At 37.7% G+C, this 14,642-nt stretch overlaps 1 protein-coding gene across 1 annotated transcript; it reads right to left on the reverse strand.

Moving 5' to 3' along the window:
* Positions 1–10,304: 10,304 nt before the first annotated feature.
* On the reverse strand, positions 10,305–11,287 carry LOC118976012 (olfactory receptor 9K2). Its single transcript, XM_037030281.1, has one exon. It carries the CDS (start codon positions 11,270–11,272, stop codon positions 10,331–10,333), a length of 942 nt encoding a protein of 313 aa, XP_036886176.1. The 5' UTR covers positions 11,273–11,287; the 3' UTR covers positions 10,305–10,330.
* Positions 11,288–14,642: the final 3,355 nt, after the last annotated feature.

Consider the following 14,642-nt stretch of genomic DNA (forward strand, 5'->3'; position numbering starts at 1 on the left):
TCAGACAGCCAAGGAGCTGAAATAGACATATGCATCCAGACCGGTAGGCGGGGCAGAGTTGGGCAGCCCAGCAGAGAGGGGTTTCGGCACAAGAAGTGGTGACACCCGGTGCACAAGTCACCCGTGCAAGACAGCAGCAGGTGGACCCTGGGCATGCAGGCAGCAGCTGGAAGACCCCAGGCATGGGGTGGCAACAGGCAGACCCAGCAAGTTGGCAATTGTGAAGCAAAGCACTGCATGCAAGGCAGTTGGCTGACCTGGAAGCGGTCCCACATTCATGCTCAGTTAACTGGGGATGGAGACAGAACACACAACCCAGACTCCAAGTGCTGGGAAATAAAGCCTCAAAACATGGATTGAAAACACCTGTGGGGGCTTGACATGCAGGGAGAGACTCCCAGCCTCACAGGAGAGTTTGTTGAAGAGACCCACAGGGTCCTAGAACATACACAAGCCCACCCACCCAGGAACCAGCACCAGAAGGACCCAGTTTGCTTGGGGGAAGTGGCAGAAGGGACTGAGGTCAAACAAAGAGTGAGCAAGCACCATTGTTCTCTCTCAGACCCTACCCCCACATATAGCATCACAACCCAGCAACAGGGTTGCCCTGCCCTGGTGAACACCTAAGGCTCTGCCACTCACTACATTACAGGTGTGACAAGACAAGAAAAAATGGCCCAAATGAAAAAATAGATCAAAGCCCCTGAGCCAAAACATCTAAGCAACCAAAAGATAGCCAACCTATCAGATGCACAGTTCAAAATACTGGTGATCAGGATGCTCACAGAACTGGCTGATTTTGGTCACAAATTAGAGGAACATATGAAGCCTAAACTGATTGAAATGAAGGGAAATGCACAGGGAACCAATAGTGATGGAAAGAAAACTGGGACTCAAATCAGTGGAGTGGACCAGAAGGAAGAAAGAAACAACCAAACAGAAAAATATGAAGAAACAAGAATTCAAAAAAATGAGGAGAGTCTTAGGAACCTCCAGGATATCTTTAAAGGTTCCAACATCTGAATTATAGGGGTACCAGAAGGGGAAGAGGAACAACAACACGTGGAAAACTTATTTGGACAAATAATAAAGGAGAACTTCCCCAATCTGGCAAAGGAAATAGACTTCCAAGAAGTCCAGGAAGCTCAGAGAGTCCCAAAGAAGATGGACCCAAGGAGGAACACCAAGACACATCATAATTACATTAGCCAAGATTAAAATGAAGGAGAGAATCCTAGAAGCAACAAGAAATAAGGATACAGTTACCCACAAAGGAGTTCCCATCAGACTGTCAGCTGATTTCTCAAAAGAGACCTTACAGGCGAGAAGGGGCTGGAAAGAAGTATTCCAAGTCATGATAGGCAAGGACCTACATCCAAGATTGCTCTGTCTAGCAAAGGTTTCATTTAGAATGGAAGGACAGACAAAGTGCTTCTCAGATAAGGTCAAGTTCAAATAGTTTATCATGACCAAGCCCTTATTTTATGAAATGTTAGAGGACCTTATCTAAGAAAACGAAGATAAAAAACATGTATAGCAAAATGACAGCAAACTCACAATTACTAACAACCACACCTGAACAAAAACAAAGAAAACAACTAGAACAGGAACAGAACCACAGAAATAGAGATCACATGGAGGGATAGCAACAGGGGAGTGGGAAGAGGAGAGAGGGGGAAAAGTTACAGAGAATAAGTAGCATAGATGGTAGGCAGAAAATAGACAGGGGAGGGCAAGAATAGTATGGGAAATGTAAAAGCTAAAGAACTTAAGACATGTGGACATGAACTAAAGGGGAGAATGTGTGTGGGAAAGGGCGTGCAGGGTGGAGGGGAATGAAGGAGGGAATGGGACAACTGTAATAGCATAATCAATAAAATATATCAAAAAAATTTCAAGACTAAAAAAATAAGAATATAGGGATTTCTCTTCACTCAGATTTCATTAAAGACTACCATATCATCCTGACAGTAGCAGGCTACAAACATTTCTGACCTCCTCCAGTACCATATTACAGAAGATGTATTCAAGGAAAGGGTGGCTAAAATGTCTGGAGTGATCTTCCTCTACTTGGCCCCCATTTGTAGGGTAGAACTCTACCCAAGGTGTGAAAGGCCAAAAATAATGGGATCCCAGTTTCAGTTGCCCCAGCCTTCTCAAAGGATAGAGATTCTATACCAAGAGGGAAAAGCTTAGAAGACCACAGACCACTGACCTCTAAAAATGTACTCATAAAAGGGGTGTCATTGAGAGAAATTGGCCACTGTTCTTACTTCATTTCTAGAACTGGTGAACACAGTTTTTACCTAGAATGAAAGGAATGCCGTAATAGCAAGGGTCTCCAAAGCTCTCCTCAAGTGAACTGGCTTTATTTGGATAAAAGTGTGGGAAAATTCAAGCATAAGTGTACTCTCAAACATAATTTTAAAAAATTGATGATAAGCAATTAAGAAGAGGCTGGTAGCTCCATGTGAGAGCAAAACCATAACTGTAGACCAACTAGAAGTTTACCAGAGAGGCCCAGGGAAGGAGACAGCTAAGAAAGCCCTCTCCTGGGATTGGAATAAACTTCAGATACTGAACTTAAAGACTATCATTACAAAGAATGATAAATTTTCATGGAATTAGAGTGTAGAGCAATATATGTCCCAGCATGTCTTCAAAACAATAGAATGAGAAGAATTAGTGAAGGTTGTTTTGGGGGTAAGGAAACCTGCAGAGGCACATCACTCAACAAAATGATCAGGAAAAGGCATAGCAGTATAATTGCACATGTATAAAGCTGTGCCTCTGAGAAGTGACATCAGAGGCTTCTTGGAGCAAGAAGAATTCAACAAAACAGTCCAGCAAACAACAAAAAATATAGAAATAACTGAAAGAATGTCATATAGTTGAAATTATATAGTATGTCTCCTTGCCAGATTGACTTCTTTCACTTAGTAATGTGTGTTTATGGTTCCTTCATATCTTTTCAAAGCTGATAGCTCATTTCATTTTAGTGCTGAATATTATTTCATTGTCTGGATGTACCATAGTTTATTTAACTATTCACCTACTGAAGGATATCTTGGTTACTTCCAAGTTTGGGCAATTATGAATAAAGCTGCTGTAAACATTTATGTGCAGGTTTTTGTGCAGACATAAGCTTTCACCTCTTTTGAATAAATACCAAATAGTACAACTGCTGGATCATACAGTAAGAGTATGCTTAGTTTTGTAGGTAACCACAGATTGTCTTCCAAAGTAGTTGTACCATTTTGAATTCACCTAACAGTGATGATGATCCCTGATGATCCACATCCTTGTCAGAATTTGGTATGGTCAGTGTTTTAGATTTTAGGCATTTTGATAGATGTGTAGTAGTGTCTCATTTTTTCTTTTTATTCTTTTTAATTAAGATTTTAATACTTAGAAAAGTTTAAAGTTCACAGCAAAAGAGAGACAAGTACAGTTTTCTTATACATGTCCTGCCTCCATGCATGAACAGCTTCCTTCATTATAAGCATCCTTCACCAGACTGGTATATTTGTTACAAATGTTGAACCTGATTAGCACATAATTTTCACCCAATATCCATAGTTTACTTTGGGGGTCAGTCTTGGATTGTATATTCTAAAGGTCTGGACAAGTTATAATGACATGTACCCATAATTATGGAATCATATAGAGCATTTTCACTACACTAAAAATCTTCTGTGCTCTGCCTATTTAACCCTTCCTACACCCCATACCACCTATGGATCTTTTTTCTGTCTCCATAATTTTGCCTTTTCCAAAATGTCATTTAGTTGGAATTATATAATACATAGTTTTTCCAGATTGAACTTTTTCAATTAGTAATGTGCATTTAAGCTTCCTCCATATCTTTTTACAGGTTGATAGCTCTTTCTTTTAATACTGAATAACATTCTATTATCTGGATATACTATAGTTTATTTATCCATCCACTTACTGAAGGAAATCTTGGTTAGTTCCAAACTTTGACAATTGTGAATAAAGCTGTTATAAACATCTATGTGCAGGTTTTTGTGTGGACATAAACTTTCAATTCCTTTGGGTAAATGCCAAGTAGAGTAATTTCTATATTATATAATAACTGTATGTTGTTTAGTTTTGTAAGAAACTGCCAAATTGTTTTCCAAAGTGGCTGTACTATTTTGAATTCTCACCAGCAACATGTAAGAGTTGCTCCACATGCTTGTCAGCATTTAATGTTGTCATATTCTGTATTTTGGCCATTCTGATAGGTATATAGTGGCACTTCATTGTTGGGTTTTTTTTCCTATCCTTACTCAAGAACATTTTCATTTGCTTTTTTAGCAATAGAGAGGAAGGGAGAGAGGAGAGAAAAGAGAAAGATTGATGTGAGAGAAGCATTGATTGGTTGCCTTCACGGTCAACCAGACCAGGGATCCACACTGGGACCAGGATCAATGTGTCCAGACCAGAGGTCACATGCACCCACACCCAGATGGGGATGAAACACAACCTAGGCATGTGCCCTGACCAGGAATCAAACCTGGAAGCTTTCAATTACCAGATGACACTCCAACCACTGAACCCCACCAGCCAGGGATCATTGTTTTATTTGTATTCCTTGATAACATAGATGTAGAACACTTTTTCATATGTTTATTTGCCATATGAATATCTTCTTTAGTGAGGTGTCTATTAAGGTCTAGGACCATTTTTATTTAGACATTCTATATTCATGAAGAGGAAGACTCAATACTGTCAAGATATCAGTTCTTTCTAACTTATTCCATACATTAAATGCAATTCCAATCAAAATGCCACCAAATTGTTTTGGATGTTGACAAACTTTAGATATTGAATCTAAGGTTTATATAGACAAAAAAAAGACCTACAATTAAACAAGACAATTGATGGAGAAGAATGGAATCAGAAGACTGATACTACACAATTTCTTTTTTTAAAATTTTTTCCAATTTTTTATTTAATTNATGCAATTCCAATCAAAATGCCACCAAATTGTTTTGGATGTTGACAAACTTTAGATATTGAATCTAAGGTTTATATAGACAAAAAAAAGACCTACAATTAAACAAGACAATTGATGGAGAAGAATGGAATCAGAAGACTGATACTACACAATTTCTTTTTTTTTAATTTTTTCCAATTTTTTATTTAATTATTTTTCAAGTACAGTTTTCTGTCTATTACTCCCATCCCATCCCACCCCCGTGCTCCCCCCCCCATTTCCACCATTTATATTGTCTCTCCATTTATATTTAGATCTTCTTAGATTTTTTCCATTACAGTTTTACATTTTCTCCTATAGATCTTATATGTATTTTATGAGATTTATACCTGAGTGTTTTATTTTTGAGGAGTGCAAATATAAATGTAACTGTGTTTTTAGGACTTCCGCCAAGATGGAGGCATAGGTGGAAACACTGTGCCTTCTCCCACAACCAAGTTTGAATACAACAAAGGTTTGGAGAAACAAAGACACAACCAAAGGACAGAAAATTGAATTATACGGAAGTCCGACTACTTCTAACCATTCAATGGGGACAGTAAGAGGGGCAGAGCCAGCAGCGAGCAGGGTCAGGCAGGACAGGTCCCCCGACCCAGGCGCGCAGGCAGCCTGGAACCAGTTGGGGTGTGGGGCAGACTGACCGCGGTCGCACATTCGCACACAGTGAGACAGACCACGCAGGCCGCGGGGGGCGAGGGCTGACGGCGGTGGCACACTTGCGTGCAGTGGAATGAATCGCGTGGGCCTGGTGACGGCAGCAACCGCGGCACCGGTGAGGGCCACGGTGGCAGGCGGCAGAGAGGACGCCATAGTCCCTCTTTGACCCCGCCCCCACATACAGCTTCACAACCCAGCGACTTAGTTGCCCTGTTCTAGTGAACACTTTAGGGCTCTGATCCTGCTATGGAACAGGCACGAACAACCCGAAAGATGGCGCAAGAAGAACTCAAAGTCCCAGAGCCAATAACTCTAAGCGACCGAGAAATTGCCAGCCTCTCAGAAGCACAATTCAAGACACTGTTTATCAGGATGCTCACAGAACTGGTTGATTATAGTCACAAATTAGAGGAACATATGAAGGCTAAACTAATTGAAATGAAGGGAGATGCACAGGAAACCAATAGTGATGGAAAGGAAACTGGGACTCAAATCAATGGAATGGACCAGAAGGAAGAACAAAACATCCCACCAGAAAGGAATGAAGAAATGAGAATTCAAAAAAATGAGGAGAGGCTTAGGAACCTCCAGGACATCTTTAAACGTTCCAACATCCGGATTATAGGGGTACCAGAAGGGGGAAAGAAACAGCCACGAGTGGAAAACGTATTTGAACAAATAATAAAGGAGAACTTCCCCAGTCTGGCAAAGGAAATAGACTTCCAGGAAATCCAGGAAGCTCAGAGAGTGCCAAAGAAGTTGGACCCAAGAAGGAACACACCAAGGCACATCATAATTACATTAGCCAAGACTAAAATGAAGGAGAGAATCCTAGAAGCAGCAAGGGATAAGGGGACAGTCACCTACAAAGGAGTACCCATCAGACTGTCAGCGGATTTCTCAAAAGAGACCTTACAGGCAAGAAGGGGCTGGAAAGAAGTATTCCAAGTCATGAAATCCAAAGACCTACAGCCAAGATTGCTTTATCCAGCAAAACTTTCATTTAGAATGGAAGGACAGATAAAGTGCTTCTCAGATAAGGTCAAGTTCAAGGAGTTCATCATCACCAAGCCCTTATTATATGAAATGCTAAAGGGACTTATATAAGAAAAAGAAGATGAAAAATATTAACAGTGAAAGGACAGCAAACTCACAGTTATTAACAACCACACCTAAAACAAAAGCAAACCAAGAGGACAGCTAGATCAGGAGTGGAACCATAGAAATGAAGAACACATGGAGGCTTAGAAACAGGGGGGTGGGAGGGGGAGAAGAGGGGAGAAGGCACAGAAAATAGCATAGAGGGTAGGTAGAAAATAGATAGGGGGGAGGGGGAGAATAGTGAGGGAAATATAGAATCCAAAGTACTTGAGACATGTGGTTATAAACTAAGGGGGGGAGAATGGTGGGGGAGGGAGGGTGCGGGTGGAGGGGATCGAAGGGCGGGAATAGAACAACTGTAATAGTATAATCAATAAAATATATTTTTTAAAAAATAAATAAATAAATGTAACTGTGTTTTTAATTGAACTTATTGGGATCACTGGTTAATAAAATTAATAAGTTTCAAGTGTACAATCTATAATACATCATTTGTGTATTGTTGTATCGTATGTTCCCTATCCAAAGTCAAGTCTCCTTCTGTCACCATTTATCCATCCTTTACTCTCTTCTCTTTCTTCCTTTTCCCCTTTCCCTCTGGTAATCACCATACTGTTGTCTTTATAAGGTGTTTTGTTTTGTTTTGCTTTTTGTGGGTTTTTTTTTTTTTTGCTTAATCCCTTCACCTTTTTTTCTTCTTCTTTTTTTATCCCTTCACCTTTTTCACCCATCTCCTTCACCCGCCTCCACTGTGAGAGTCATCAGTCTGTTTTCTGTATGAGTCCATTTCTATTTTCTTTGTTTATTTTGAAATTGTATAACAATTGTCTTGCTCTGACTTGCTCATTTTACTTAACATAATACTTTCCAAGTCTATCCATGCTGTTGCAAAAAGTAAGATTTCCTTCTTTTTACCAAGTAGTATTCCATTGTGTAAATGTACCATAGCCTTTTCATTCACTCTTCTACTGATAGCTATAGAAAATCTTGGCTATATAAAATAATGCTGCAGTGAACATGAGGTGCATATATTCTTTCATATCAGTGTTTTGGGTTTCTTTGGATATATTCCCAGAAGTGGAATCACTGGTTCATAAGGCAATTCCATTTTTTTTACTTTATTTTTATTGTTTACACTATCGCAGATATCCTCATTCTCCCCCTTCTGCCCACTTCCCTCTGTCCTCACTCCCCCTTCCCTCTAGCCATCACCACACTGTTGTCTGTATCAATGGATTATTTGTATATGTTCTTTGGCTAATGCCTTCACTTTTATTCATCCAGTCCCCCATGCTCTGACAGCTGTCAGTCTGTTCCATGTATATGCCTCTGTTTCTATTTTGTTCATCTGTTTATCTAGTTCATTAGATTCTACATATAAATGAGATCGTATGGTATTTTTCATTCACCAACTGGCTTATTTCACTTAGCATAATAAAGTATTTTTAATTTTAAGTTCTACTTGCTCATCTCATAGAAAGCAATTGACTTTTGTATATTAACCATACAGCTTCCAACTGTTCTATAATCTCTTAATAGTTTCAGGAGTTTTGTTGTTAATTCTCAGATTCCCTCTAAAGACAATTATGTTGTAAGTGAACAAAGACAGTATTATTTCTTTCTTCCCATTCTACATACCTTTTGGTATCAGTTTGCTAGAACTACCACAACAAAATACCACAGACTGGGCAGCTTAAAAAACAAGTTTATTTTTCACAGTTATGGATACTGGAAGTCCAAGAATAAGGGGCCTGCAGATTTGGTCTCCTCTGAGGGTTCTCTCCTTGGCTCGGAGACAGCCCCTCTTTTTCTCTCTCTTGACATTGGCATCTATCAGTGCACAGGCACCCCTGGTGTTGCCCAGTGTGTCATAGTCTCCTATTCCTATAAACACACCAGTCAGATTGCACTAGAGTCCACCAACAGCCTTATTTTAATTACTTCTTTGGAGGTCTTATCTCCAGATGTGATCACAAGCTGCAGTACTGAGGTTAGGACTTCAACATACTAGGTTTTTTTTTTTCAACACTCAATGCTTTTATTCTTTTTCTCATCTATTGTATTAGCTAAGACTTCCAGTAGGATGTTAAAAGTTGTGGTGAGGGAGGGACATTTTCTCCTTGTTCTTAATCTTACCAAGGGGGCTTCTAGTTTGCCACAATTAACTATGATCTTAGCTATTTAAAATGTGATCTTAGAATTTTTGTAGATGCTCTTTGTCAAGTTGAGAAAATTCCTCCATATTTCTAGTTTGGTGAGAGCTTCTTTACTTTTTACCTGTCCATACCATCATCACACACATTCAGGTTGAAAAATGGTGAGACACAACTACTTCAGTATACTCTCCTCATACAAATCAGTTAATATGTTCTGTGTATTTTACCTGTAATTTTTCAATTCAGTCCTTTTTCATCTACACCAACATAGTTCAAGCGCACATCAATAATATAAAGTGATACAGCAGTTTTCCCAACTCAAATATCATCTCCTTTTAAATATATTTTTCACATAGTCCTGAAGACTTTCCTTGATTACCAACCACTTGCTCTCAGGCACCCCACCTTGTAATCTTTATATTTATCTTTGTCATACACATTTATGGATTTTAATTGCCTGTCCCAAGATGTGACTCTCATGATAAATTATAAACTCCTTGAAGAATAGTTTTTCATGCCTGAGCCTTTCTACAACACAAGAACATATTACATAGGTAGTCAATAAAATTAATCAAGTAAATATTCAAAGACATAGATGAGTAAATTTCAACCACATTCTAATTTGATGACTGCCTTGCTTCTATAACATTATTAAATATTCCTAACAATAATTAACACAGGAAACATTATAAAGACCCAAACTGAGGGATGATTACTCAAAATGTTTGCATACCTCTATCTCCCACTTTGGTCTTTTATATTACAATTCAGCAATTAGCAGTGCCTCAGAACACTCCACAATACCTGACATACTCAGTGTATAATTTCCCAAGTCGATGTGCATAGTGAAGATTACTTATTGTTTGTTTCTTCTTATTACTCTTTCCTCTCAATGTAACACACGCAAAATACTTGATTCAAAGTGAAAATTCAATAACTATTCAATATAGTAAAAAACTAGTTATAAAATTGGGAAGTATTTTATTTAAAAAACATAAGTGGGGCATTACTGTCAATTATGAATGATTATGTATAAGTGGAGGAGCAATTCCAAAGACAAACACCAGACAAAATATTGTTTAAACACTACAATAAAACATAAAAAGAGTGTCCAGCAGTATGCCATAAAAATAAATAGAAATAAATTTTGTGAAAATAAACGTTATTCAAAATCAGTGGGGTGGGAGTTCATCTTGAAGAATTCTTCTCTGATATCAAGGACATGTCCAATATTTAGGTTGTTCAAAATTAACAATCTTTCAGAAGAAAAGAAAAATGTAATTATGGGAAGAGTACTCTCTGTTGAAAAAGCTTCAGAGAACATTTTTATGATGTTCAGGAGAATAACTTTCATTAATGGCCACAAGGAGTATGAAATAAACAGCCAAAGCACCTTTGGTGAGAGAAATAATAATCAAAGAATAGTATTTTTCTTCTCTAGAATTTTTTTTAGAGCTTCCTTGACATCTTTGTTTCTCAGAGAGTAAATCAAAGGATTCAACATGGGAGTAACTAGGGTGTAACATAAGGAGGCCACTTTACTCAGCTCAGGAAATCTGTCAGGAGTGAGATACATAAAAAGGACAGCACCATACAGTACACTCACGACTCCGAGGTGAGAGCTGCAAGTAGAAAAGGCTTTCTTTCGTCCCTCAGTGGAGTGTATCTTTAGAACTGTGGACACAATATACATATAAGAAACAATAATAACTATCATGGTAGGCAAGATAATAATGCTGGATAAGAAGAAAGAAATCATTTTATATACAAAGAGGTCAGAACAAGATAGTCTCTGAAGTGGGCGAACATCACAGTAAAAGTGGTCAATGGCCCGAGAAGAACAAAAGGATAAAGTAAATGTCATGCTGGTCTGAAGAACTGAGGTAATACAGCCACAAAAATAGGAACCAGCCACCAACTGAGTGCAGAGACGTGTTGACATCTGGACAGAGTACAAGAGTGGGTTGCAGATGGCAATGAAGCGATCATAAGCCATGGCTGCCAGGAGAAATCCTTCAGTCACAATAAAGAAGGCAAAGAGAAAGAGCTGGGCCACACAACCTGAAAAGGAGATGGACTTGCTCTTAGACCAGAAGTTAATCATGGCCTTGGGTGCAATAACAGAGGAATAGAAGAGATCAATGAAGGAGAGGTTGCCCAGGAAGAAATACATTGGTGTGTTCAGCCGGGGATCAGTCATAATAATGGCCATCATCCCAACATTTCCTAGAAGGACCATGGTATACACAAACAGAAATAGCAGGAAGAGGAGAATGTGGAGCTCTGGGCGGACCTTGAAGCCTACAAGAGTGAAGTCAGTCACTTCTGAGTGATTGCTTATTCCTTTGTCACCCATGGCAGAAACCTGCTGAGAGGCACAAGGCAAAAATAAATAAATGAACCCATGGTTTTTATCCTAGCTACAAAAAATCTTTTAAAGTATTAAGATTTACAAAGGTATTTTGTAATCATCATTCATTTTAACCTCATTAAATTACTGTGGCTTAACTTTAAGCCAATTCCAACTAATGATGAATCAAAAGGTTGGTTTATATCCTAATTCCTATAAGCAGTGGAATTAGATCTTTTCCTGTGAGCCTAAATAAAGTAGTGTCACTCCACCCAAATGCCTCTCACATTTGTAGCAATCACTTCTCTGTACACTCATGATTCATGATTTATGCATAAATTCTATGTCATGAAGCACTGATTGGAAGAGAGAATAAAATAATTCAATAAATGACATTTATTGAATTTATTTATTCAATTTATTGACGTTTATTTATTGACCTTGAGGTTTCCCTCATCTTCTGGGAAGACAATCCTCCTGGGAGAGAGGGAAGAATAGGTAAGTTATTAAGTAAGTTATTTGCAAAGTAATTTTGATGTTTGGGTTTGGAAATAATGGGGGTTTCAGTAGTCTAGTTCAAGAAAATTTAACTCTGAAAATTTCATTTAGAGTAACAACAGAAATAAAGTAAGCAACTGAATTTAAAAACTACTTCAGAGGTGCAATGACTTTTTCTGGGTGATAGAAACTTCGGATTCTGATGTAACTCATGTACTCACTAGGATAAGAGCTGTGCACAACCAAACACAAAAATCATTAGCACTTACACCCTAGGATCTCTCTCCCACGTGAGCCTCCAAAGCCTTTTTGTAAACACAATTTCCCGGCATTTCCTCAGCCCACGGCTCATTATTTTTTAAAAGGCCTATGGTAGTCTAGATAAAAATGAATTCTTTAGAAATAAATACAAAATAAAAGATACATATAAAGGAATTGTTGGTTATATTCTTATTTGCCCTGGATGTAACATCCAGAGCCATCATTAACTCATTTAATAGACAGTGCAACTAAGAATTTTAACTACTTTGTATAAACAATATGGATACTCTGTCTCTACTTATGGCTTATATGCATGAGTATGCCTAGACAGTAAAAAAATAACAAATATTTATGTGGCACTGTTTATATTCTAAATACTTTTCTAAATGCTTTTATAATCTATACAACAATAATGAGGTAAGTGCTATTAATTTCCCCAGTTTACAGATGAGGAAACTGAGGCATGGAAATGAAGTCTTCTGAAGGCCACCTACTAGGATTAAAACAGAATTATAAGCCTAGAAACCTGGCTCCAGAATCCATGCTTTTAAACACTGGGCGATACCACCTTCCTGTTCCTTTACCTGACTTACTTCTACTTCAACTTTAGAGTTCAGTTAAAGTTTCTATCTTTGAAAGACATTCCTCAACTCTTCAACCTGGGTTAAAAACATCTCTGTATTTATCATGCTCCTAAGAATAGTAGCTAATATCACCATACTTAATATTAAATATTAATAATCCTTCACTTGACAACAACTTCCTTATGATCAAAACTTCAACTTGTCCTTCATATAGTGTCAGCATTACATTCTATGGCTGGCAAATAGCAATTAATCAATGCATATTAATTATATAAGTTAGAATTGAATGATATTTGAGCATGGAGAATTAGAGAAAATCTTGAAGACTGCCACACCGCAGAGGTTAGCACGTGTTTAGGTTTAAATAGTGGGTAGGTTGCAGTGCTGCTTCTCTAATTTTCCAGCTGGGGCCTCGGACAAGTTACTTACATAACTTGTTTATGTTGCTTATATAATTTATGTTACTTAAGCGACTGATATAATTTTTCAAGTTGCTATACCACTGTATCCTCATATAAAGGAGGGATAAAAATAATACAAGGGCAGACCCAAAAAACACTGGAATTTATTTATAAAGAACTGTGTATTTATTCTTACATGTTTAAACTTCAGTCACCTTCAAAGTACTTTCCATTTGATGCAATACACCTATCCAGACAGTTTTTTCACTGTTCAAAACAGTTTTTGAACTCGCCAATTTTGATGCCTTTTAGTGCTTCTGCCAGTTTTTCTGTTTCACCTCTTTCACATCAGCAAAACATTTTGCTTTGAGGACTTTTTTCACCCAGAGAAACAAAAAAAAAAGTCACTTGGGGCAAGATTGTGTGAATAGGGAGGGTGGTGCATGGGGTTCATGCCATTTTTAGTCAAAAACTGCTGAACACTCAGTGCCCTGGAGCAGATGTGCTCGTAAATCACACATCAGGAAATGGGCAAACACTTTGAAAGAGTCTCCAAAGAAAATTCACTAAAGCCCAACACAACCTCTCACAACAATGCCAGCTGATACACTGATACAAATGGGTTCCTAGAACACACATCTAGCAGGGGAGCCTGTACTACAAGGGGCCTGCAATCCAGAAATAATTCTGGTTTTTTGTGGTGCCCCATGTATAACCCTCAAAGTTTTGGATGGTATGTAAAAGATGATACAAGTAAATTGCTAAGCACCACTTATAACAGAGTAAGTACTCAATAAATATTAGCCACTATTATTTTCATTATATCTCGTCATGCTCAGTCCTACAATACACACCTAAATAATCAGTGCTAATTAGGTTGAAAACTAGCAACAAGTATGTGAGCTTTTTTGAATAAACTATTCTAAATTGAGAGAAGGAAATCAGGGAAACTATTTAAAATTTTTTTAAAATAGAGAAATCTGAGAAAAGTGTAATATTTTGCCTGAGGAAAAAAAGAAAAATAACAGGAAAATGGGATGGTGACTTATTGTTATATTTTTGTTGTTCACCAGCTCCATCAAAAATTAAGCATACAAGTAACTGTGTCATAAAGGAGCGATATATTAAATAGATCATACTTAGAGTCTGAAATGGTATATAATATTTAAGCAGTGAAAAGAGAGCCTGAAGTTGCTGCGAAATATTTTTAGAAAAATTATGTATTTTATTTATACTCCTTTAATCATGCCTAGGGGCAAGAATGTAGATCATTTTAATCTTCAAGATTTATCCCTATCAAACTCATTCTAACATTAATAAGTATGACTAAAGACATTTATACCTAGAAAAGGGAGTTTTTCCTAGAGTCATTAATAAACAAGTAGTCAGTTATGACTTATTTTTGCCAAAAACTTACATGTCTTAAAATTTACTCTTACCTTATGTTGTTTGGTAATTTGTCAGATTCAGGAAGATGGAGCAACAGAACTCTGATGTTTACCTCTTGTTATTACTTTAATTCTAGAAAGGGTAAATATACAGTTAATTAATCGTTATGTTCTGACTATAAGTACTAAAAAATCATTATGCCACAATAAAATGAACCAGTCCCCCCTCCAAATTTCCAAATGC

The sequence above is a fragment of the Sturnira hondurensis genome, unplaced genomic scaffold (genome assembly GCF_014824575.4).
Source record: "Sturnira hondurensis isolate 20B ecotype Veracruz unplaced genomic scaffold, ASM1482457v3 Scaffold0020601, whole genome shotgun sequence".
In the NCBI taxonomy this organism is placed as follows: domain Eukaryota; kingdom Metazoa; phylum Chordata; class Mammalia; order Chiroptera; family Phyllostomidae; genus Sturnira; species Sturnira hondurensis.

Bases quoted from the DNA above. Each gene is read 5' to 3' on its own strand.
- LOC118976012 (XM_037030281.1), bottom strand. From the start codon at position 11,272: ATGGGTGACAAAGGAATAAGCAATCACTCAGAAGTGACTGACTTCACT.